We start from the raw sequence: 23601 nt of genomic DNA on the forward strand, positions 1-23601 counted from the left end.
CATCTAGATTTTTAATGTAAGTAGTAGCAGGGACATGTACATGGAGCTGCTTTCTTCACCTTACAGTTAGCTCACAGCTTGTGCTAAACATTGCTGACTATTTTTACAGGACGAGAACTATGGTACTCAAAGCCACCTTTTAGTTGTTACTTTCTTAATTTGGGACGCTATATTTTAACTCACATATAATAAAAATGGCTCTGAGCACTATGCGACTTAACTTCTGAGGTCATCAGTCGCCTAGAACTTAGAACTAATTAAACCTAACTAACCTAAGGACATCACACACATCCATGCCTGAGGCGGGATTCGAACCTGCGACCTTTGCGGTCGCTCGGTTCCAGACTGTAGCGCCCAGAACCGCATGGCCACTCCAGCCGGCTCACATATAATTTATTTTAGTATGTGTCTTGTGGTTAATGAAATAGTTTGTCCTTCAAAGTGTTCAGTGTAAGGTGCTTTGTTACATGCTATAGTTCTTGTAGATGAATGTGAATATAAAGTAACTGAAACATTATCCTAATTATTGACTGCTGTGAGATAAGGATATAATGATTAATGAGTAATATTGCTTGGTTTTTTATCAAATATTTGGCACCCTAACTTAAAGCTGTGCACTTACTGATTTTATCTAGTGGATTCTTAACAAAGCTAAAGCTCTGTGTGTTGCACTTTTTTTTCCTTCTACTGGTGTTAGTTGTTATATTATCTCATATAACAACACAGCTAGATTATTTTTTAAAAATATATTTTAAATATATTTGAACAGTTGAGTTTATATACATAATACAATTAATAACATTTCTTTGCAGATATCATCTTTTGCTGACTGTTTCTGCTGACAGGAAATTCTAGAATCTTTCTGAGGATTTCATTACTGTTCAGACTGATAAAATGCCTGGAAAAAAACTAAATCTGCGTGATCGGTTGGAAGATGACCAGTTGGACCTTAGTATGTCTGATTTAGACGAAGTACCAGTCCGTGAAATAGTAAGTGAGGGCAGTCTGTATAACCATTGACGACTTGTTAATAGCTTATTTTTAATTTGTAAATCCATTCATAGCTATTTGTATTTGCCCTGCGTAGTATATTACTGCTGCAGCAGTAGGTCACTCATTTTTAAATGAAACAATAAAACTTACATGATTTGTAGCCTCTCATGCCTACTAGATGATTTCAATGGTGCTCCCAGAAGTGGAAAAAATCGGCACTAGTTGAAAGTTATTCATTTGTCTCCAAGCACAGTCAAAGTCAGGCTGGCCCTAGATGCAAAGTATTACTGTAAACATTGTTAGTGGTGATGGTGCCAACATTGCGGGAAGCAGCTGATGCTACCCCTCCCCGCCAGAGGGTCCACAACTGTTTTGTGGATACGTGCGTGGCGTGCGCAGTATCCCGAGCTTGTGCAGCTGTTTTTCCTCCTGGGCTGCATACCTTCCTTTTCCACATTCCTCCCCATCCCCGATCCTTCCCTCCCCCCTTCCCCTTCTGTCTCCCTTTGGGAGTATGTTTTTGTGCCTACATCCAGAGACGGGCACTTGTGAATGAATGAAGTGGTTTCTATTCTTTTATCTCTACAGTTTAAATTATCTGTCCTTACTTTGTCCTTCTCTTTTCGTGATTTTTCTCTTTACCTTCTTCGCTGCGGTGTTTGAGAATTCTTCTTTTCTTTCCCTTCCTTTGTTCCTCCCTTTTTTCTTTCTTTCCTCTGTGTGTGTGTGTGTGTGTGTGTGTGTGTGTGTGTGTGTGTGTGTGTCTGAAGGCCGACCCGTGTGTTCCCACGTGTAACTCGTGACGGCGTAACACGTAATTCCCCATTTTGGGTAGTCAAGTAAGACACGTACGTACCCCCTGGTAAAGGCCAGGCCCAGGGAGAGGTGATTACCCGAGCTGGTACCTTCCAAACATGCCGATTGGTTCCTTCGTCCGTTTCTTGAGAGTTGTGATCTGAGGTGTGGACAGTCACCTAAGGTAGGAGTGCCCTCAGAGGTGGCACCCACTAGGAAGGAGTGCACCATCGGAGACGCCGGTAATCATGGGAGATACTTGCGCAATGGTTTCTTCTGCTTCTACAACTTCTGCCCACCAGAGAAAGCTAGACGACTCTCAGCCACAGAAAATTCTTCCATCAGTGACAAATTTCCTAGTTGTTCCTTGGTCTGACGAAGGTCAAGACTTCTCAACAGTAAACCCTTTCATTATTCAGAAAGGCATCAACGCAATTGCAGGTTCTGTAAAGTCTTGTTCTCGGTTACGGAATGGTATCTTGTTATTAGAAAGACATTGCCCTCCATGCACAGAAATGGCTTTGAACTACACTGCTACACACCTTCTTGTAGCGCACCATACTTTAAACTCATCGCGTATTTTATACAAGATCACTCGACGGAGTATCAAATGAGGACATTCAAATTACCTGTCTGATCAGGGAGTAATGGCCGTACATCGCATAATGAAAAGGATTGAAAAGGAATTGGTACCGACATGCATTCTCTCCTTGATGTTTGACAAAGTTCAACTTCCATAGAACATTAAAGTCGGATATGAGATAATTTCAGTTCGCCTTACATCCACAACTCTACGTGTTGCTATCAGTGTCAGAGGTTTAATCATACCAGCCAGTCACGTTCCAGTATGGCCAAATGCGTTACCTGTGGCACGCCTGTGAGGGTGATAGTTCACCCCCATCCCCCTGTTGCATCAACTGTAGGAGTGACCATGCTGCTTCCTCTAGAGATTGCTCTATTTTTAAAGATGAAGGAATTATTCAGGAAATCCTTTGCTGTTCGTAAGTTATTCGCCAGTAGAAAGCCCACTGTTTTCCCAGCAGGTAAATATAGCACTGTCCTCACCTCTCCTCGACCTACTAAGGAGGTATTCACACGGACTAGCTATCTCACCCTTAACACCATGGTCGTTAGATCACCAGTTCAGCCTCCGCACTATCACCCGCTCTCTCTAAGGCTCAACCTTCATCGGCTCCTGCGAAATCACGGGCCCCAAAATCGGACACCCGGATTTCCACAAAAGAGCCTACTCGTGAAGATTTCTTACGTACCCGGACCTCACAATCCTCAACTCCTGCATCTCAACATCCTGCTTCCAAGAAGGCTCTTAAAAAAAACACAGTTCCTCTCCTTCAACGCCACAGCATGCCTCTTCTACAGCGCCATCCAGTGGTAACCCCCCTCGGCTGTCTTCTGCGTCATCGAGACACGCCACTGGTGGCAGGAGCTGCCCCCGAACACACCACTGGTGGTAGGAGCTACCCCCGAACAACTGTTGGATCAGGATTTTCTGCCTTTGGCTGAATGCCATTCCTTGGCGCTGGCCACCGGCTTTCAGCGGTCGCTGAGTTGACGGCAACTGTGGTGAGATTTTTCCTTTTTTTGTCCACCTTAAGTCATTATCCATTAGAATATCTGCAGAATTTGCTCCAATCGGGATGAACTGTCGGTCCTCTTATGATTCTACTCCCCGGTCATCTTCTGTCTTCAGGAAACATAGCTACATCCCTGTGATCGCTTTGTCTTCCCTCATTTCCAATCAGTCTGGTTTTATCTCCCCTCTGTTGCTGGCACTCCGGCACATGGGGACTTATGATTCTTCTCCTTGATACTATCCATTATCACCCACTCCACTTACACAGTTCCTTCCAAGCTGTCGCTGTACATCTTTCCCTTTCCGGATTCACTTTCTCTCTTTGTACCATATACGTTCCATCGTCCACACCAATGGCAACAGCCGATCTCCTTCGTCTCCGTGGTCAGCTCTCGCTCCTCTATTTGTTGGTTGGGGACCTAAACGCCCACCACCTGCTTCGGGGACCTCCACGTCCTTGCCCAAGAGGCTCTCTATTGATTAACCTCTTCCATCAAGTGTACCTTGTTTGCCTCAACTCTGGGGAACCTACAATTTTGTATGCCTCCACGTCAACCTACTCTCATTTGCACCTTTCAGTCAGTACTGTTCGGTTAGCTTCGCGCTTTGAATGGTTTGCTCTTGCTGATATACACTTGAGTGACCATTTTCCATGTGTCCTTCGATTACAGCCACAACTGCCATCTGTGCGCCCAAGACACTGGAAATTTTCCTGAGCCAATTGGACACTTTTCTCCTCTCTAGCAACATTTGATGACCATCAATTTCCTCGCATTGACAATCGGATCACTCAAGCTACGGAAGATATTCTTACAGCCGTGGAACGTTCAATACCTTGTACCTTCCCTTTGCCCTGGTGCTCCCCCAGTTCCTTGGTGGAACGAGATGTGGCGTGACGCAATACGCGAGCGGAGACATGCTCTTCACATTTTCCGCCATCATCCTACGTTGGACAACTGTATTTTACGTGCGTGATGCCATCGCATCATATGTGATAGCAAGAAGGAAAACTGGGACTTCTTTACCAGTTCCTTTTATACCTTCACTCCCTCATTAGTTGTTTGGAGTCAAATCCGACAGATGTCCAGCACATTCAGTTTTTCCCCAACATTTGGGCTAACTGTCACGCAGGATACCTTAGTGGACCCAGTCACCATCTCTAACTCATTGGATCGACACGTTGCTGTGATTCCAAGCTCTTCAAGTTACCCACCCGCCTCTCTCCTGAAGAAACAGGAAGTGGAAGACCGACCTCTTGCTTTTTTGTCTCAAAATCCTGAAAGCTATAATGCCATTTTTTCTAAGCAGGAACTCAGACACGCATTCTCCTCCTCTCGCTCTTCTGCTCCGGGATCGGGTGGTATACATGTCCAAATGTGGCTGCATCTCTCATACCCTAGCCTGTGCTACCATCTTTGACTTTATAATTGACTGTGGGTCACCAGTACCTTCCCCAGAAGGTGTCGGGAAGCTAACGTCATTCCTGTTCCAAAACCTGGGAAGGACAAACATTTCCCCTGCAGCTATCATCCAATCTCTCTCACAAGTAGTGTTTGTAATGTTTTGGAGTATATGGTAAATTGCCGTTTAGGCTGGTGGCTGGAGTCCCGAAACCTTTTAACAACTACCCAATGCAGTTTCTAAAAGCATTGTTCTGCAGTTGACCATCTAGTTGCTCTCTCCACTTATATCATGGATAATTTTCTCAGGAAATGCCAAATGGTAACTATATTTTTTGCCCTGGAGAGGGCATATGATACCTGTTGGAGGACAGGCAGCCTCTGCTCTCTGTTCCCTTGGGGCTTTTGAGGTTGGCTACCCCTTTTTGTCCATGAATTTATGTGTGGGCGAACACTAGTCTATCCCGTACTTTCTCCCAAGGAAACGGGATGCCCCAGGTATCCGTGCTAAGTGTTGCACTGTTTGACATTGCCATAAATCCAGTTATGGATTATCTCCTTCCCGATGTCTCAGGCTCCCTTTTGTCGATGATTCTGCAATCTTCTACAGCTCTCAACGGACCAGCCTTCCTGAACATCGTCATCAAGGACGTCTCGATCGCCTCCACTCATAGAGCATCAAAACCGGCTTCTGATTTTCTCACAGTAAGACCATCTGTGTAAATTTTTACTGGTGTACAGAGTTTTTTCCACCTTCCCTACATCTAGGCCATTCGCGGATGTCGCCAAATTTTTGGGACTAATGTTTGACAAAAAACTGTGCTGGTCTTTCCACGTTTCATATCTTTTGGTTTGCTGTCTGCGATCCCTCAACACCCACCATGTTTTGAGTGGTACCTCCTGGAGAGTGGACCGAGTGGTCCTGCTCCACATATGTCACACCTTAGTGCGCTCGAAATTGGACTGTGGAAGCATAGTTCACTCCTCTGAACAACTGTCTATTCTTCAGTGTCTAGATTCTGTCCACCACCATGGATTGCGTTTAGCATCTGGAGCTTTTTACACTAGCCCTATGGAGAGCCTTTATGCTGAGACTGCTGAACCTGTGCTGTCCAATCGGTGAGCTGTCCTGAGTCCTTACCTAGTCATCTGTCTTCCATGCCTGCTCATCTGACCCAAGCCACCCAAGCCCCTTTTTTTTATGCCTCCTTTGATGTAGGGTATGCAGGGAGCCCTTCCTCTGTACAAACACTGGGAGTCCACTTCCATCAACGGCTACATTCACTTTCCTTCCAATTTCCTAATATAGTCTTGACAAATGGGGCTACAACGCCATCTTGGTTTCGCCATGGGACGTGCCTTCTCCGTGACCTTTGTCAGCTTCTCAAGGATAGTACCCTACCTCCCTGCCACTATAGTTTATCATCGGGCTTTTGCTGCTCTCTGCTCTATGTGCACAAATGGAGGATGCCACCTTTATTTACACTGACAGCTCCAAGACCGTCTTTGCTGTCAGGAGGGTCTGTATTATTGACAACACCCCTATTAGGTTTTGGCTTCCTGACCAGTGTTATGTTTATACTGCAGAGCTTTACGCTGTTCTCCAGGCTGTCCAATGCATCCATCACCATCAGCAGATGAAGTATGTTATATGCTCGGACTTGCTCAGCTCTCTTCTCAACCTCCAAGCTCTTTATCCTGTCCCACATCTGGTCCACTTGGAGGGCACCTCTGTGGCATTCCTCTGGATCCCAGGGCATATTGGTATACGCAGAAATGAGGCAGCCAATATAGCGGCAAAGGCTGCTGTCTCTCTTTTCTTGGCCCGCTGTTCGCATGGTTTCCTTTGTGATCTACAGAGTGTTTCATGTCGTTGTGTTGCTCTATTATGGCACACACATTAGTCTGCACTTCAGGATGATAAATTATGGAACATAAAACCGCTTCCTCCCAGCTTTGACTTCGGGAGGAGGTAATTTTAACTAGACTCCAGATCGGGCACTGTCTTTTTAGCCATTGACATCCTTTGACGATCCTCCCCTGCTTTGTCCCCGTCTGCTCTTAATCATGGATGGTGAGACACCTTTTACTTCAGTGGCCCTATTTTAATCCGCTACACTCTCATTTACAGCTGCCGCCTGATATATCTTTCCTTTTAGCAGATGATGTGCTCTCAGCCGATTGCGTCTTTGAATTTATAAGTGTTAGTGAGATGACATCGGTCATTTGAAGCTCTTTTTGGAGAAACAACCCCCCCTTCAATAGCACTTTTCTAAGATTTCCTTCTGTTTTTAGTTTCCCTCTTCCTGGAGTTTCAATCCCATTGCTACTGATTTAAATTCTTGTTTTTACCGTTCACTAAGTCACAGAATGGACACTTATAACCCCCCCCCCCCCCCCACTGCTCCTCTCCCCTTGGCAGTCCTGATGCAGGGGCATGGTACCCCTCCTGCCTTTCCCAACAACCACCACTTGAACTTGAATCATCAGCTTATTGTGGACAATCAGTACTGTTACACTAAGTGTAAGGGCTGTGGCTGCAAACAAACTGTTTCCGTTTAATTTACTAATTTTAAATGTCACACACATGACTTGTCACCTTGTGAAACAAATTTTGTCAAGATTCAATTGCTTTATGTGTTTCAAAGTTATTATTGTTTGTGTGGTTCCATTATTTATGAAAAGAGGTGTGTGCACCTCCTGTAGTGGTGATATTTAATGTAGGTTAATTGGCATTGAGGCCTGAACAGATGGTAGTATAGTAATTGTTTTTCTACATACAAACTGTTTTAAAATGTCCTCTTTTCCAGGCACAAATCAAGAAGGCAACATCATTGGACCTTTCCAATAATAGGATTACAACACTGGGAGTAAGTGCTTCATACATAGTGTAATATTAGATTAATAATCAGTACTTGAATGTGATTTACTGTTTTCTTGTAAATTGCGTTTATTTAAGAAGCTTTGCAATTATATAAGATGCCATGTTTCTGATACATTAATCATAATTTCATACACACTAATTACAGTGAAACATCTATTTTATGTTTTCACGGGATCCAGACTTAAAAATCGTAAAATTGAGGAAAATGTAGAATTGAGGAAAATGTCAAAACCCCCAAAACATGAGCAGAAACATATATAATTGACATATATGATTAAAAATTGTAATCCTCACCAATACATTGCATAAAACCTGTATAAGTGAAGGAAAGTAAATGCACAATACAACGTTTATACAATAATTTTTGGTAATGAATTTCATCAGTCCTTTAAAAAAAATGCAGATGTGTAACAGCAAGTAAAAACTCGTCAAAAAATTGAAACGGGTATCTGGGTACAGACATGCTATGACAGCAAATTATACATAAAAACATGCGTTTTTGCTCCTTTGTGTTAACCCAGAAAACAAGCAAAAATTGATGAACATGGTGAGTTAAACCGAAAGCTATGAAGTACAGCGAGAGGCTTCAAAATCTAACATGTACGGGTGTGTGTTTTCTTACTGCAGCCAGTAGCGGTTAAATAGCATCTTGCAGACTTAAAGCCGCATACACACTAAGCTTGAAACATGTTTTCAAAACATGTGTCCAGCTACTTGATGTGAACACTGTTTGGAAACATCTTTTGAAGCAAGGTGCAGTGTCATCAACAGTTAGTGGTAACTATAGCTGCTTGCAATCCATCAGAGGGCAGTGCAAAACCTGTTAATGGGTCATCTGCACTGGAGTTTTATTGCACACCGCTGCTTTATGCCCTTTCATAAACGACTCTGCATAAAACTGCAGCTACGTTTGGCAGAATATTGAGAAAGACTGCGTAGAAAAAGGAAATAAGGTTGTTTGTCGTAGCTCATTTCAAAATGTGAAATAATACTCAAGGTTCTGGAGTGAATCTCCTATTGACAAAAAATTAACATAATGTCTGGTTGTAATTGCTTTCCTGATTTTTTTTTTTTTTTTAAAGGTAATGACGATACCATATTTGCCAGAAATTCAAAATTGTTAGGTGATATCCAGGTGAAATTATGAAAACTAGAGCTGTCTTCCATATTTAGTTCGCATATGTAGCAAGTTTTTCCCACCAGTTGTTCTGTAATGTTTTTGCTAACCAAAGATGATGACTGTATGCAAACCAACAAACTGATTTCAAATGACAACTAATTTTATCTACCAACTGCTATACAAACTAATTTTATCTACCAACTACAGTACAAACTCTCCATCAAAATAATATCATAGTTAAAAACTAATTACAAAATTCTTTAATAAATGTAACCTTATTCTGTAAAACTATGTTACACTGAGAGATGCTTATCGTCTTCAGATCACAAGTCACAATAAATAAATAAATAAAAAAAGGATGAATGATGGTGATATCTTTCATTTTGTTTCCATGAACCTTCGAGTATTAATAATGCAGCAGCACATATTGAAGTTCCTTGTCTCTAGACATGACGTGGCAGACAACACGAAAACAATACAAGAAATAGCATTGCAGATGATGCGAATACACTGAGAAATCTTTGCTGCAAGTTTGAACACAAACAGAGACAAGAAACAAAGATGGAAACAGATGTGAAACAGTGTAGGAAATAATATTCTTAAGAGAAACATGTTTCCAGTGGAAGTGTGGACGCAGCTTTACACTACTTATTGCACTGGTGAGCTTTCAACTATCGGCTATTATGAGCACCTGTGAACAAACTGTCTGAACCGTGGGCATTTCGATTATTCATTTCCATCGAAGTGTTTGACGTATGTGTGCAGTATGCCTTCTCAAAGCAATGCTGTATTGAAAGTGCCATATTACAAATTCCTTGCACTTATCATTAAATGCCAGTTAATAAAGCATCAACGATTTAAGGCTTCAAAAAATTTTATAACAACTAATTGACAATACAAAATACAGATGAGCAAACTGTAGCATAATGGACAAAGTCACAGCTACCAGAATTAGAGGTTATAAGTTCACAACTCACTACATGCCAGTATTATTATTGTTTCTTTCTTGTCTCAGACGTTATGTCTGGTTAAAAATGGAAGGTGACGCGGACCTTGATCAAGCGTGACTTCCTTTTAACTGTACGGTATATGTTACATTGCATTTAGGAACTTTCGGGTAATTGAACAAGTGTCAATAATTACAGATTTCTGTAGTTGTATGTATAAGTTTGGATGTAGCTGTATTGCATTGATGTACTGGTGGATATTGTGTGGTATGACTCCTGTAGTTGATAGTATAATTGGTATAATGTCAACTTTATCCTGATGCCACATGTCCTTGACTTCCTCAGCCAGTTGGATGTATTTTTCAACTTCTTCTTCTTCTTCTTCTTCTTCTTCTTATTATTATTATTTTCTTTTTTTCAACTTAGCAATGTTATCACGTTCATTATGATTGTAATACAATATGTTCTGCAATATTTTGATGATGTTCAACATTTCTGTCTGGGTAGAGAACAAAGGATGAAATAAATATTTGCCTGTTTATTTGCGAATGTGTGATGATTTCAGAGTGTGTGGTTAGACAGGAGCCTAAGAGGATAGCTTAAATTGCTGCAAGTGAAACAATGAGCAGTAATATTCATATTCTTCCTTGTCACAAATATTTCACATGTTGCACAATCTCAAACATATTCTCCTAAAGAGTTCTTGCTACAACTGAGATTCTCCTGTTACTAACACATCCATAAACATGTGAAGCTAAACACTGCAAGTTGTGTTGTTAACGCTAATCGTGGATCACATCAGCATTTGCTCTCTCTCACATCTCCCTTCTCCGCAAGAGCCTAAAATTTTACCTAACTCCACCGCCACCCACAGTGTGAATCGTCTGTCTTTTGTGTCGCTTGTAAATCGTTCAGCTACATCAAATGTCAATAGGAAGAAAATTTGACGGAGTCTAATGAGAAGTTGAGCAAGAATGTAAATTTGAGTAAATTTTACCAGGAAGAAACATAAAAGTTGGAAATTTTTACCATTAATCTTACGGGTTTTGCACAGGGATGACAAATTTATGGCGTACAATCGCGAAAAAAGTGAAATCGGAGAACGTAAACTCAAAGTTCCACACTCTACTAGATTACAGTATAGAAAAGGGTTAAAAGATTGCTGTAAATGGTTAGACTTACCTTTAAGGTAGTAATAATTTACCTGTAGGTAATAAGTGTTGGTTTGTACAGTTATTACTCTACAACATTATACCTTTATTGTTAAAGGAGCAACTGCCTTTTGAAATCAAAATAGCATAGTGGGCAAGTTGTGAACAAAATTGTAGAATGAGTACAAAATACCTCTTTATTTGAAACTTGTGTATTTTGAAAAATTTGACTATGTTTCAACTAATTGCCCTTGGGAAATAGGTATTTATTTGTTGTATGTTGGAAGGAAGGAAGATTGTTTTAACCTCTCATTGAGAATGAGGTCCTTAGAGGTGGAACCCAAATTTGGGATTCAAGATTGGCAGGGAATGATATTGGCTGTGCCCTTTCAAAGTAACAATCCTGATATTTGCCTGTAGCAATTTAGGAAAATTACGGAAATATTAAATCTCACAGCTTCCATTACACTTCATCAGAGTAATGATAAATTCAGAGCTGAAAGAGATTGATTTCTCAGCAGTGCTAGTGGAAGTTTCCAGATCTTTAAAGTGGGAAAACAAGAGTACTAATGTGTGTTAATGGAATATATCAAGTCCACCTTCAGTTCTATTATTTGAAAATCAATTACTGTGGCAATTTTATATTTCATTAAGTTAGTGTGGCAGTACAACATGGAAATTTATTCAGCATTCTTTATCAGCCAAGCCAGTCTATGGTATGAGAAAGTTTTCCAGCACACTATGATGCACTAATTATTACTCATATACTTACATACATAGAAAGTATGGATAAACTGTAATCATTTCATAGTTCACAATTCCAGTCCACACCAAGCCATGGTAAATTGTAGAACACACCAAGAGAATAATCTGCATAGTCCATGGTTAAGCAAACCCATCAATAATTTGTAGAACAGCAATCCAAAATGTGGAAATCCAGTAACCAGCTAGGTCACAAAATTGCAGTGTGAGCAAGGAAGAGACCTAAAGACAGCACGATTTGAAGTTCCTTACAGTGGATTGACATCAATGGCCAGGCCCATGTGATAGCTCACTGGCTTCTCTTACAGGAGGCCAGAGGAGTTTCTGATGGGATATTGACATCTGCCAGATGACGTAGGTATAGCATCTCTCCACCCTTTAATCACTCTGTAGGATTGGAAGTGTCCTTGTCGATATTTTGGTTGCTGTGTGAGTTTGATTGTGTCTCGGCACACAATGTTTTTGTATCCTTTAATTTTGTTGATGACAGGATGCTGATGCCAGAGTTAGGTGGAGCTGGGGTAGGTTTGTCTGTCTGTTCTGGAAGTCAGTGGTACTGGAGTAGGAAAGGGTTCCATTCCATGGGGAACAGTTCTACAGTGCTGAACCTGGGGTTGTGAATCCACCAGAAATACGAAGTTGTATCGAGCTGGCTCCAAGGGGCCATTTGTCATCTCCAGATGGTTCTGATAAAACCTGGTACCTTCCCAAAAGTGAGAGTCCAAACCCCTGTGCCCAGCATGTAACAGGGGCAGTGGGTGGAATGGCATGGGTTTGTTGAAGGTCTCAGGAGTTCCCAGAGGGCCCAGTGTTGCAGCCATGCAACAGTGAGGCCGGCCGAAGTGGCCGTGCGGTTAAAGGCGCTGCAGTCTGGAACCGCAAGACCACTACGGTCGCAGGTTCGAATCCTGCCTCGGGCATGGATGTTTGTGATGTCCTTAGGTTAGTTAGGTTTAACTAGTTCTAAGTTCTAGGGGACTAATGACCTCAGCAGTTGAGTCCCATAGTGCTCAGAGCCATTTGAACCATTTTTTTGCAACAGTGATGCCAGAGTATGCCCCTGTATCAGTGTTGCTCTGTAGTGTCCAGGAAGTGGGTCCTGTTCCACATCTGTACCTTGCCATTGCAACAGTAGAGCACTTGCCCGCGAAAGGCAAAGGTCCCGAGTTCGAGTCTTGGTCCGGCACACAGTTTTAATCTGCCAGGAAGTTTCAAAGTCCTGGTTGCATTCCCATGGGTGTTGCGGCATTGGCAAAGCATGGAACTGTTACGGCCATGCTGACTGGGTTGATACGCCAGTCTCGCAGGAGCGGGCTGTCAACTTGATGTTCTGTGTGATGCCAGACCAATAGGCTTGCCGCAATGTGCATGCTTTCATATGTGCCATTCCCAAGTTTTCGACGTGCAGCAGATTTACTGCTTGCTGATACAGTGGGGCAAGATAATGACACGGCTATTGTCATTGTCCACTGTTAGCATCAGTACACCCAGTGACATCTGGACCCTGTTTATAGATGAAGACAAGTGCAAAACTCTGGAAGGGAATGGGTGTGTTGTGTTCTGGCCAACCTTGACGAATGTATTTTTGATCCTCAGATCTGTCCTTCACAATTACAGATGCAGTGACAGGGCCTAGTGTTGTAGATGTTGTGCTATTGTTTTCAGGAAGGTGTTTCTTAGTACCGAAAAAGGAGATTAATAGTGTGCGGTCTTTTATAAGATGGAATTTTCTGCTGTAAAGGAGAGCATGGAATTTTTAGATGCCAAATACGATAGCCAGTGCTTCTTTTTTGATGTGTGAGTAATTTATCTGGGGTGAAGTGAGTGTTTTAGATGCATGTGTGATGGTGCTAAGTTTGGCCAGGTCATTTACTACTCAGTTTTGGCCTAAGCACTCCACTTCCTCTGGAAATAATTTGCATTTTAGTCAATTTTGTTGTAGCATGTAAAGCAGTAAACATAAGTAGGCAAGATGTTGCTCTCTTGTTGCACCACTTACTAATATATCGTCCAGATAATTGACTGTACCCAGTATGTTTTGAGTTGGCTATTCCAAAAAGGTTTGGAAAATTTCTGGTGCTGTGGCAATTCTAAAAGCAGCCTGTTGTAGCTGTACAATCCAAATAGAGTGTTGGTGACTATGAATCCACCTAATAGTCTTGACGTGATCTCCTCTAGCCTTGGAACAGGATAGATGTCAATCTCTGATCGTCCTTTTATAGTTGATTTACAGTCACTACAAACATGGAGAGAGCCATTTGATTTTTGTAACACTATCAGTATTGTTGACTGGATGCAACAGGTGTGAGGATGTCTTGTTGCACTTGACAGTCTAATTTGGGCTTGAGGCCATCTTGCAGTGCTACTGGCATTGGTCTAGCTCTAAAGTAGCAAGGTACTGCAGAAGACTGGAAAATCCGCTCATGGTACTAAAGCTCCATAAAAGTTTATCAGTTTAGCCACAAGTTCACAGAAATTGTTATAGGTGACATACTTATCATCCCTTCCCACTTGAGACTGAAAAAGTAAAGTTAACTGTTTCCTCGATCAACTTACAAATTGACACACACAATTCCTCCCTAAATGTTCTGTGCCACTCTGTCTCTGACGTAGTCCCATGAAGTAGTTCTTATAATACTATTGGATTTATTTGGAGATACAGTCTACCTGTGTGGATGTAAGTGCAAATGGGGCAGCTGATTTACTTTAAATATATCTTGAGATGCATTAAGGCGAATGTATTGACAAACAACATGAAGCAGTGTAGAGGCACACATTTAGACACAAGTAATGTCAAAATTATGGAAAACTGAGAATGCCAAGAGGTTGGATCAGGATTGCATCTTTATGCCGACTGAAGAGATTGGACCCCAAAAGAAATACTTAGTAAACTCTGTATAACTTAGGAACAGACTAATAATTTTCATTCGTTTCCTGATGTAAATAGTTTACTGCACAATGATGTGGTAATAGCAAAGCTTTTTAATGACACAGGCTTCCTCTGTCATTTTTTTATGCTCAAGGTGGCATTTAATGATTAATATTTGATAAAGATAATTTCTTAGTTTCATGACGGATGTGGTGCAACAGTTAGCAATTGAAATCTTACTTTGCAATAACAGCAGTTGTTTATCAACCTTTGAACTGAATCAGTATAGCTGTAGAGAACCAATGTCCACACTTGCATAACTGAGAAGTCCATCTTGACAGTGTGTAGCAGGTACCCACTACGACAAAGTACACGATCACTGGAAGTGGTGATGAACTCTAAGTTATCGTGGATAATCAGCAGCACTGTATCATGAGGCTGTGAGCTCATGGGCTGTCAAGATGCAAGTCCAGGCATGGGAAAGGCTGACGGACATCTAGCGACTGATGTGATCCTGGCAAAAGTGTGGTGATATACAATGTCTCATAAATAGCAGCAGCGACACGCATTGTTGTCCGAAGCGTTGGCTCAAACACAACTGGCAGTCAGTCTGGAGCTTAACTATAGCAGCTGGTGGTCGGTCTGTAGTTTGGAGCATAACTCACTGTTGAGAGGCTGAGCGGCAATCTAAGTACCACGGGCACAATGTTGTGTGACCTTGCGGATGCAAATAGGTGCCTGCAAATGCAATGCTGTTTACCATGACCTGTGTGCCACATATTGGTGCGGCTTGTGCCCCCAGACGCTGTGGTAGCTGCAGGAGACTCCCAAAAGTACAGCAGGAGCCATACCTGGCCCATGAAGCACATCCATGAGTGTAGTATCACCATGTGTTACTATAGTTGGTAGATCCCTGTCATTAGAATTGCCAAGTAGGGTTCACTCTCACAACTTACTCATAGTTCCCAAAACCACTGGTGTACTTCAGTGCCATATTGCATTGACAGTCTCACTGCCTGTGTTCTGAATGTGGGGAAAACCTGTCACTCGTCTCTGAAGCATTCTGTACTGCTGCTCAAGAAGTGAGTTATGCTTCTTAACTGCAGTGTGCCAATACAGTTGTAAAATGAAAAATAACAAGTTGTCCAAAAATAAGAGGAACGTGACAAGACTTCATCTGAATGTGAGCTACATGATTTTCACACACTAAACACAGTGAAAAAGATCTCAAAATTTTAAGCGTAGTGAATTAAGATGATTAGATGGTACCACTACTGTTGATGTCGTTTGGTATTTTAAAACAGAAAGATGAAAAAAATGACCATCCCAAAAAGTTTTGTGCTTAACTTGATGACACAACAAAGAAAGTACTCAGAGGGCCGACTTTTTTATACAATGCTGTTATTGTGCAAAAGTACGTGGTGCTTTCCGTAGGATTGTAACCTTTGTGATATCAACTATAGAGACAAAGAATCAATAAGGGCATAGGTTTTTTCATTTACCACTGAATTGGTACCAGCAAGAAGTTTTATTGAATTGTTGTTTATCATTATTGGGGGAGAGAAGTTTTGTGGTTGCTGTGTGTAAGTCTTCAAATGTGGCTGTAACATCTGTACACTGCTGTACCATTGGTGGCATGACATTGTGCTGCTTTTGCAAACTTCTACTGCATGTCCTTGTTTACAGCTCTTTGCATTCTGCATTTCCTTATGCGGGCACTGAGTGGGCATATGCTTAGCGAACAATCTGATGTGGACATCCTGGATACCACTTCCTATTATTGTTGGTAGCAAGTTTGGGCAGCAGGGGGACTAATGAGAAGACAACGAGTCAGATACATGCAACTGCTGATTCGTTGTTTGGGCTTTTTAAATGGAGGTCACAGTTTCAATCTGTGGGATGCATACGTAATTATTGCATCACACACTAATGATTCAGTGCAACATTGTTTACAATTTTGATTTTCACACAATAATCAACTCTCAATATTCTGCTCTCTGAAATTAGTTTCCTATGCAGCATATAATTGAGGCCTGAACCAATGCTAGTCTAGCTGCTAAAATGTGTTCATTTATCATAATGCTGAGAGAACAAAGTATGGATTTCAGACTGTGGTCATGTTATTTACAGGAAAGTGGAGCTGCAGATGTCTTTAGTATGTCTCATCATTCTATGTGGATGAAATTGTGTGAATAATGGTAGTGAATGCTGTTCTGGCTTGATGAATTGCTCTTGCATAAGCTGTTGCTGCTCCAGAATGTGCTGCTGTTGTACCTGCTGTTGCATCTGAAGTTGCAGCAACAGCAACAATGTCATGAATTGATGAATTCCATATGCATGATCACTGAACTTAGTTTGTTGTGTTCGCACACACATGCATATGCCCACATGTGCACATGCGTAAAAACAAACACACACACACACACACACACACACACACACACACAGAAGTTGAGTCCTCATTGTCATGAAAGTACAGTGTAAGTAAGGTAGAGAAATAAGCACAGCATGATATGAAATGTCTTGCAGGAGCCGGGTTTTATCTCTGGCTTGGCATCAATGGCCAGCCTGTGTGACATCCCAGTGGCATCTCTTACCAGTTGCCAGAGGAATCAGTGATAGTGGACATTGCAGGGTATTGTCATTGCTGTTGAATGACTGAGATATAGCACAAATCTGTTTAGTTTTGATTAATAACAAAGGACACTGAAGTTAATAACCAAGGGCACTAAAGTTAGCACTTAAAGCACAAAGAACACTCAAAAATATTTGAAAAATGCCAATTTCAAAACTGCCAAAAGCTGCTGCTGAAATAATTAAATTCTTTATTTACTACATTTACTAGGATGGCATGTTTGGCTTAGCTGGGCAAATACCAAAATATTTTGTTTGGATGGTGCACCGTAACTCATAAGTATTTGATGAACCATGTTTAAGAATCCTCAAGAGTTGCTGATAAAATAATTATTTGCTAAAACTTCATATAATAAAGAATTACTTTAACAGCAGCTCTTGGCAGTTACGAAATATCTTTTTTTTTTCCAAGTACTTAGAAACCATAGGGCACCACTTACACAAAGTATATTGTCATAAATATAATAAAGGTTTCCATATACTTTTCACTCCTACAAATCTGACTTCTATGTACTCTTTTTTTCTGGTCAACTTCTTGTCCTAATCCAAATGGTTTAACACTTCATCATGAAACTCCATATGAAACATTTTACCCGTACTTCATTTTAATACTGTGTATATTAGCATGCAAACTTTTTCTCACTCACACCAGGCACTGCATCTGCTTGGTGGAGCTAAAGCAGAATCATATTGTAATCACTTGTAGTGACACCATGTAATGCTTGCCATTCTAAGACACATCAAACTGCACTATTATTGGTCAGTGTAACAAATGTGCCCATTTATAATTCTGCTTTTCCCTGAGTTTTATTTGTAAATCCAGGTCCATTCACTTTCTGTGAGCTTAGGTCTAGTATTAGATCTGCTAGTATGGTTTTCTGTTGGATATTTTGTCTACTATGTCACAGTAGACAAAATATCCAACAGAAAACCATACTAGCAGATCTAATACTAGACCTAAGCTCATAGAAAGTGAAAGTTTTTGTGTGGAGTGTAGCTATGTATGGAAGTGAAACATGGACAATAACTAGTTTGGACAAGAAGAGAATAGAAGCTTTCGAAATGTGGTGTTACAGAAGAATGCTGAAGATTAGATGGGTAGATCATATAACTAATGAGGAGGTATTGAATAGGATTGGGGAGAAGAGAACTTTGTGGCACAACTTGACTAGAAGAAGGGATCGGTTGGTAGGACATGTTCTGAGGCATGAAGGGATCACCAATTTAGTATTGGAGGGCAGCGTGGAGGGTAAAAATCGTAGAGGGAGACCAAGAGATGAATATACTAAACAGATTCAGAAGGATGTAGGTTGCAGTAGGTACTAGGAGATGAAGAAGCTTGCACAGGATAGAGTAGCATGGAGAGCTGCATCAACCCAGTCTCTGGACTGAAGATAACAACAACAACAACAACAACATGTCACAGTATGGATTTTGCATCTTCATTGTACTCGGAGAAAAGGCATGGCAACCGGTTATCCAAATAGCAGTAATTGTTTTCAGTCCATCTCAATATGAGGCTCTCTCATGACTGTTGAATGTATTGCTTGTCAGCAAACATCAGATACTAAAGTGTGTGTCTCCTAGGTTAATGTTTGCTCATTGCAAACCTCACTAAGTTCTGTATCTGTGACCTCTCTTTACCAAACAATGTCATCCATTGGCCTGGAGGTTGTCATTGTTAGACGGGTTGCTGCAAGAACCCCAAAGATTCATCATTTCCGTTGTACATTTCTTGGATGGATACTATAGCCATGTCCAACTATTTGACATATCACAGGCATCCATGACATATTACTAAATCCCAATACAATTCCTCGGAGTTCAGAGATTTCTTACAACAGTGTAGTTCACATAATTCTAACATTTGAGTGCACATTCTCTCTCTCTCTCTCTCTCTCTCTCTCTCTCTCTCTCTCTCTCTATCTATCTATCTATCTTGGCTGTTGCATTTTGTAAACTGGATCATTCTTAACTTGACAGAGCTGCCATGCAGAGTTGTTATGGATTTGGATCATAACTTCTGCTGTAGTTGCATTCTGGGACTCCATGAACATTTTCTGCCAAGCAGTGGTTCACTTATGGTTGTATGTTAAAATGGAAGGCAATTTATTCTTCCTTTGTATGTTGTCTGAAACACTCACTTCAATCTGGCATTCACTGGTCATAAAATTTTTGTTTTATTTCTGCCCTAAGAAGTGTTTAGTAGGTCAGACATCCTGTTTCTGAATTTTGTCAGGTCTTCCATCTGAATGCATATGGGATACATACTTGCTGACAATTAGATTTTGGACAGTTTTTTCGGGTGAATTTTGGACAGTTTTTTCGGATGATTGTGCACCTCACAGTGTGCTTATAGCACTTTTTCAATGCTGATCATTCCCTAATGTCTAAAATTCTGAGAGCTGAAAGATTTGAAAACCTTGACTTCGTCTTTTCTGAAATTATTTGAAAACTAGTACATATTCTTGTGACACTAAATATTCCCTTCTCAAAGAACTGACTTCTATCACAAAGTGAACAATTTCTTTATAGCATAGTCCCAATCTGTAATGCTGTTTTGACTTCAGTCTATCTATCTTGGGATCTAGTAAATAACGAAATAACAAAGATTTTCTGTGTAGCGTTTCCTTTATCATCACATTCCAATGTACTGAATATCGTATTCCAGATTTCAGTCAGTTATCCTTCTCTTTTGTTGCTGCCCTGCCAGGACTGTGCTGGTTAATCTCGGCTTATCCTATTTGGCAAGGGCACTTAAGTTTCTTGACATCTTTTTCTATTTCTTTGTTCTCAGGTAGAAAGTTTTCCTTTAACATTTTGGTCTTTTTGTAACTCTTTTTTGGTCTCTATATTTTCACTTGATACTTAAATTCAGAGAGAGAGAGAGAGAGAGAGAGAGAGAGAGAGAGAGAGAGAGAGATTTCTTTCCAATTCTGTGGCTTTTTGCACTGGAAGTTTCTGCGGCTAAGTTAAAAATAATCGAAGAATCTCTTCATGGCTGTTGAGTCCTCAACCTCACTAACCTGCCATTGCTTATTTGTGTTCCCTTATGCTTAGATGTTGATTTATTGTTTTCATCTTCTGTTGTCATTAGTAACATCGCCAGTGCTGCATCACTGGTATTGGATGCTGTGTGCTGCTTGTGCCACTCTGTCATTCACTGACACTGCCTCTGGGACCTTAACAGCGGCACCAGTTGACCATTGCCAGGGACCTGAGGATATCTCATTTTGAGTTATAAGGCATTGGTATCACTGATTGTTACTGTCAGGGGGAATTGCAGTTCCACGCAGAGTAAAATGTCTTATCAGGTGATGCAAAGCCAGTGGGTACCAAATTGCATCAGTAAGTGCCTTCTGATGTAAAATTTCTCTCTGGTCATTCCATGTTGCCAGATCAGTTCTGGTTGTAACAGTCCACTTGATCATTTATTTATCACAATTCAGTACATACACCAATACAGAACTTTTTACACACACACACACACACACACACACACACACGCATACGCACACGCACGCGCGCGCTAGTCGGTGAACCTTAATAACCAGTAAGTAAGTTGATGTTTGAAAATCATGTGCTCCCTCTGGTTACCTCTAGTACTACTGCTAGTGGCCATGCACAAGTTGGAGGGCAGCCAGAGGAAAATGTAGAAGCTGTCATTTGACCAGAGTTGAGCTGGGAAATGGATGCAAAGTTATCAAGTCGTTCATCCTGAACAAGTATTTCTGGTACTGTTACAAGCACTAATGAGGAAATGGAAGAGGCACTTTCTTGACAAAAAAGTGTGAAAGGACTTTCACTTTATAGTTCTGCCATATTTTATGTGCTACGTAAAGCACCATTAGCTCTGAAAACACAGTTACATTTGTAACCAGAAAATTAGTTATATACATTTCATCGGCATACATACTTCGCAGGCTACCATATGGTGCATAGCGGAAGGTACCTAGCACCACTACTAATCATTTCATTTCCTGTTCCACTTGCAAATAGAAAAACAACTGTCTACAGGCCCCTGTACGAGTCCTAATTTCTTTTATCTTTGTGACACTTATACACAGTTATGTTGGTGGCATTAGAATTTTTCTGTAGTTAACTTCAAATGACAGTTCTCTAAATTTTTTCAATAGTGTTTCTTGAAAAGAATGTTGCCTTCCCACCAAGGATTGCCATTTGTAGTATCTCTGTAGTACTTGCACATTGATTGAACCTACCAGTAACAAATCTAGCACCTCACCTCTGAATTGCTTCAATGGGTCCTTTAATGTGACATGATGGGGGTCGCCAAAGCTTGAATAGTACTCAAAAATGGGTCACATTAGTGGTCCATATGCAGTCTTCCTTACCAATGACCCACACTTTCCTAAAATTCTGGCAATAAACCAAAGTCAACCAATTGTATGCCTAGATATTTAATCAATGTGACTGTATCGAGCAGCACAGTACTAATATTATATTAAAATATTATGGGATTGTTTTTCCCGCTAATTTGCACTAAATTACTTTTTTCTGCATTTAGAGCTAACTGCCATTCATCAAACCAACTAGAAATTTTGTCTAAGTTTTCTTGTATCTTCCTACAACCACTCACTGCAAATGGCTGCCCACACTGTCTATCAGGCCAGTTATGTATATACAGAATGATAGCAGTCCTACGACACTTCCTTGGGGCATTCCTGATGATAAGGTTGTTGCTGATGAACACTCGCCATCAATGCCAATGTACTATGTTCTACTACTCAAGAAGTCTTCAAGACCCTCTCATATCTGGGAACCTACTCTGCATGCTCATGCTTTTGTCAACAGTCTGCAGTGGGGCACTGTGTCAGATGCTTTTTGGAAATTTAGAAATATGGAGTTTTCTTCTTGTCCTTCATCCATGGTTCACTGGATGTCGTGTAAGAAAAGAGCAAGCTGAGTTTCATAAGAGTGATGCTTTCTAAATCTGGGCTAATTTGTGGAAAGAAGCTCTTCTGTCCAAAGAAATTTGTTTTATTCGAATTGAGAATATGCTCAAGAATTCTGCAGCAAACTGACATTAAGGATATTGGTCTGTAATTTTGTGCGTCTGTTCTCTTAGCCTTCCTATATACAGGAGTCACCTGCCATTTTTCCCAGTCACTTGTGAATTTGTGCTGGGTGAGAGATTCACGATATGTGCAAGCTAAGTAAGGGACTGATGCCATAGAGCACTGTTTGTAAAACCGAATTGGGATTCCATCAGGACGTGGTGACTTATTTGCTTTCAGTTCTTTCATTTGTTTCTGTATGCCATGCTTATTACTGTGCCCTTTATACAGGAGTCTGTGTAATTGTGCAAACAACAGTACAAGGGCCGTGTGAAAAGTCCGTGCAAAAATAAAAACTACTTACGTGTTTGGGGTAAACGATTTTTATTTTTCGACATAGTCTCCTTTTAGACTTATATACTTCGTCCAATGCTGTTCTAATTTGTTGATCCCTTCCAAATAATACGAATTGTCCATTTCTGCAAAATAGCTATTAGTTGCTGCAACCACCTCCTCGTTTGAATAAAATCTTTGTCCCGCCAACCATTTCTTCAAATTGGGCAACAAATAGTAGTCCAAGGGAGCCAAGTCTGGAGAATAGGGGGGATGTGGAACGAGTTAGAATCCTATTTCCAATGATTTTGCGACCACATCTGCTGAGGTGTGTGCTGGTGCATTTTTGTAATGGAAAAGGACTTTTTTGCGGTCCAATTGTTGGCATTTTTCATGCAGCTCGATTTTCAAATGGTCTAATAACGATGAATAATATGCACCTGTAATAGTTTTACTCTTTTCCAGATAGTCGATGAGGATTATCCCTCATGAATCCCAAAAGACAGTTGCCATAACCTTTCCAGCCGAAGGAATGGTCTTCGCCTTTTTTGGTGCAAATTCTGCCTCGGTAACCCATTGTTTAGTTTGTTGTTTGGTCTCAGGAGTATAGTTATGTATCCATGTTTCATCCACAGTAAGGAAACGACACTTTAAGTCCTGCGGATTCTTCCTGAAGAGCTGCAAACCATCCTTGCAACACTTCACACGATTCCATTTTTGAACAAGCGTGGGCAAGCACAGAACCCATCTTGCGGATAGCTTTCTCATGTCCAAATGTTTATGCAAAATATTATGTACCCATTCATTCGAGATGCCCACAGCATTAGCAATCTCACGCACCTTAACTCTTGTCATCCATCACCATATCATGGATTTTATCAATGATTTCTGGAGTCGTAACCTCCACAGGGCGTCCAGAATGTTCAGCATCACTAGTGCCCATATGGCCGCTCCAAAAATTTTGAAACCACTAATAAACTGTTCTAATCGAAGGAGCAGAGTCACTGTAATGTTTATCAAGCTTCTCTTTAGTCTCCTGAGGCGTTTTGCCTTTCACAAAGTAATGTTTAATCACCACACGAAATTCTTTTTCGTCCATTTTTT

General features: G+C 40.9%; 1 protein-coding gene across 3 annotated transcripts in view; it reads left to right on the plus strand.

Annotated features, from left to right (window-relative positions):
* The window catches only part of LOC126480964 (leucine-rich repeat-containing protein 59), a 73369-nt gene that overhangs the window by 18474 nt on the left and 31294 nt on the right, over nucleotides 1-23601 (plus strand). For all 3 annotated transcript variants that reach the window (XM_050104392.1, XM_050104393.1, XM_050104394.1), the window contains exons 2-3: nucleotides 813-990; nucleotides 7593-7652. In XM_050104392.1, coding sequence (XP_049960349.1) covers nucleotides 895-990; nucleotides 7593-7652 — 156 coding nt within the window. In that variant the 5' untranslated portion in view covers nucleotides 813-894. The remainder of the gene's footprint in view (nucleotides 1-812; nucleotides 991-7592; nucleotides 7653-23601) is intronic.

Source organism: Schistocerca serialis, chromosome 5 (genome assembly GCF_023864345.2).
Source record: "Schistocerca serialis cubense isolate TAMUIC-IGC-003099 chromosome 5, iqSchSeri2.2, whole genome shotgun sequence".
NCBI classification, from domain to species: domain Eukaryota; kingdom Metazoa; phylum Arthropoda; class Insecta; order Orthoptera; family Acrididae; genus Schistocerca; species Schistocerca serialis.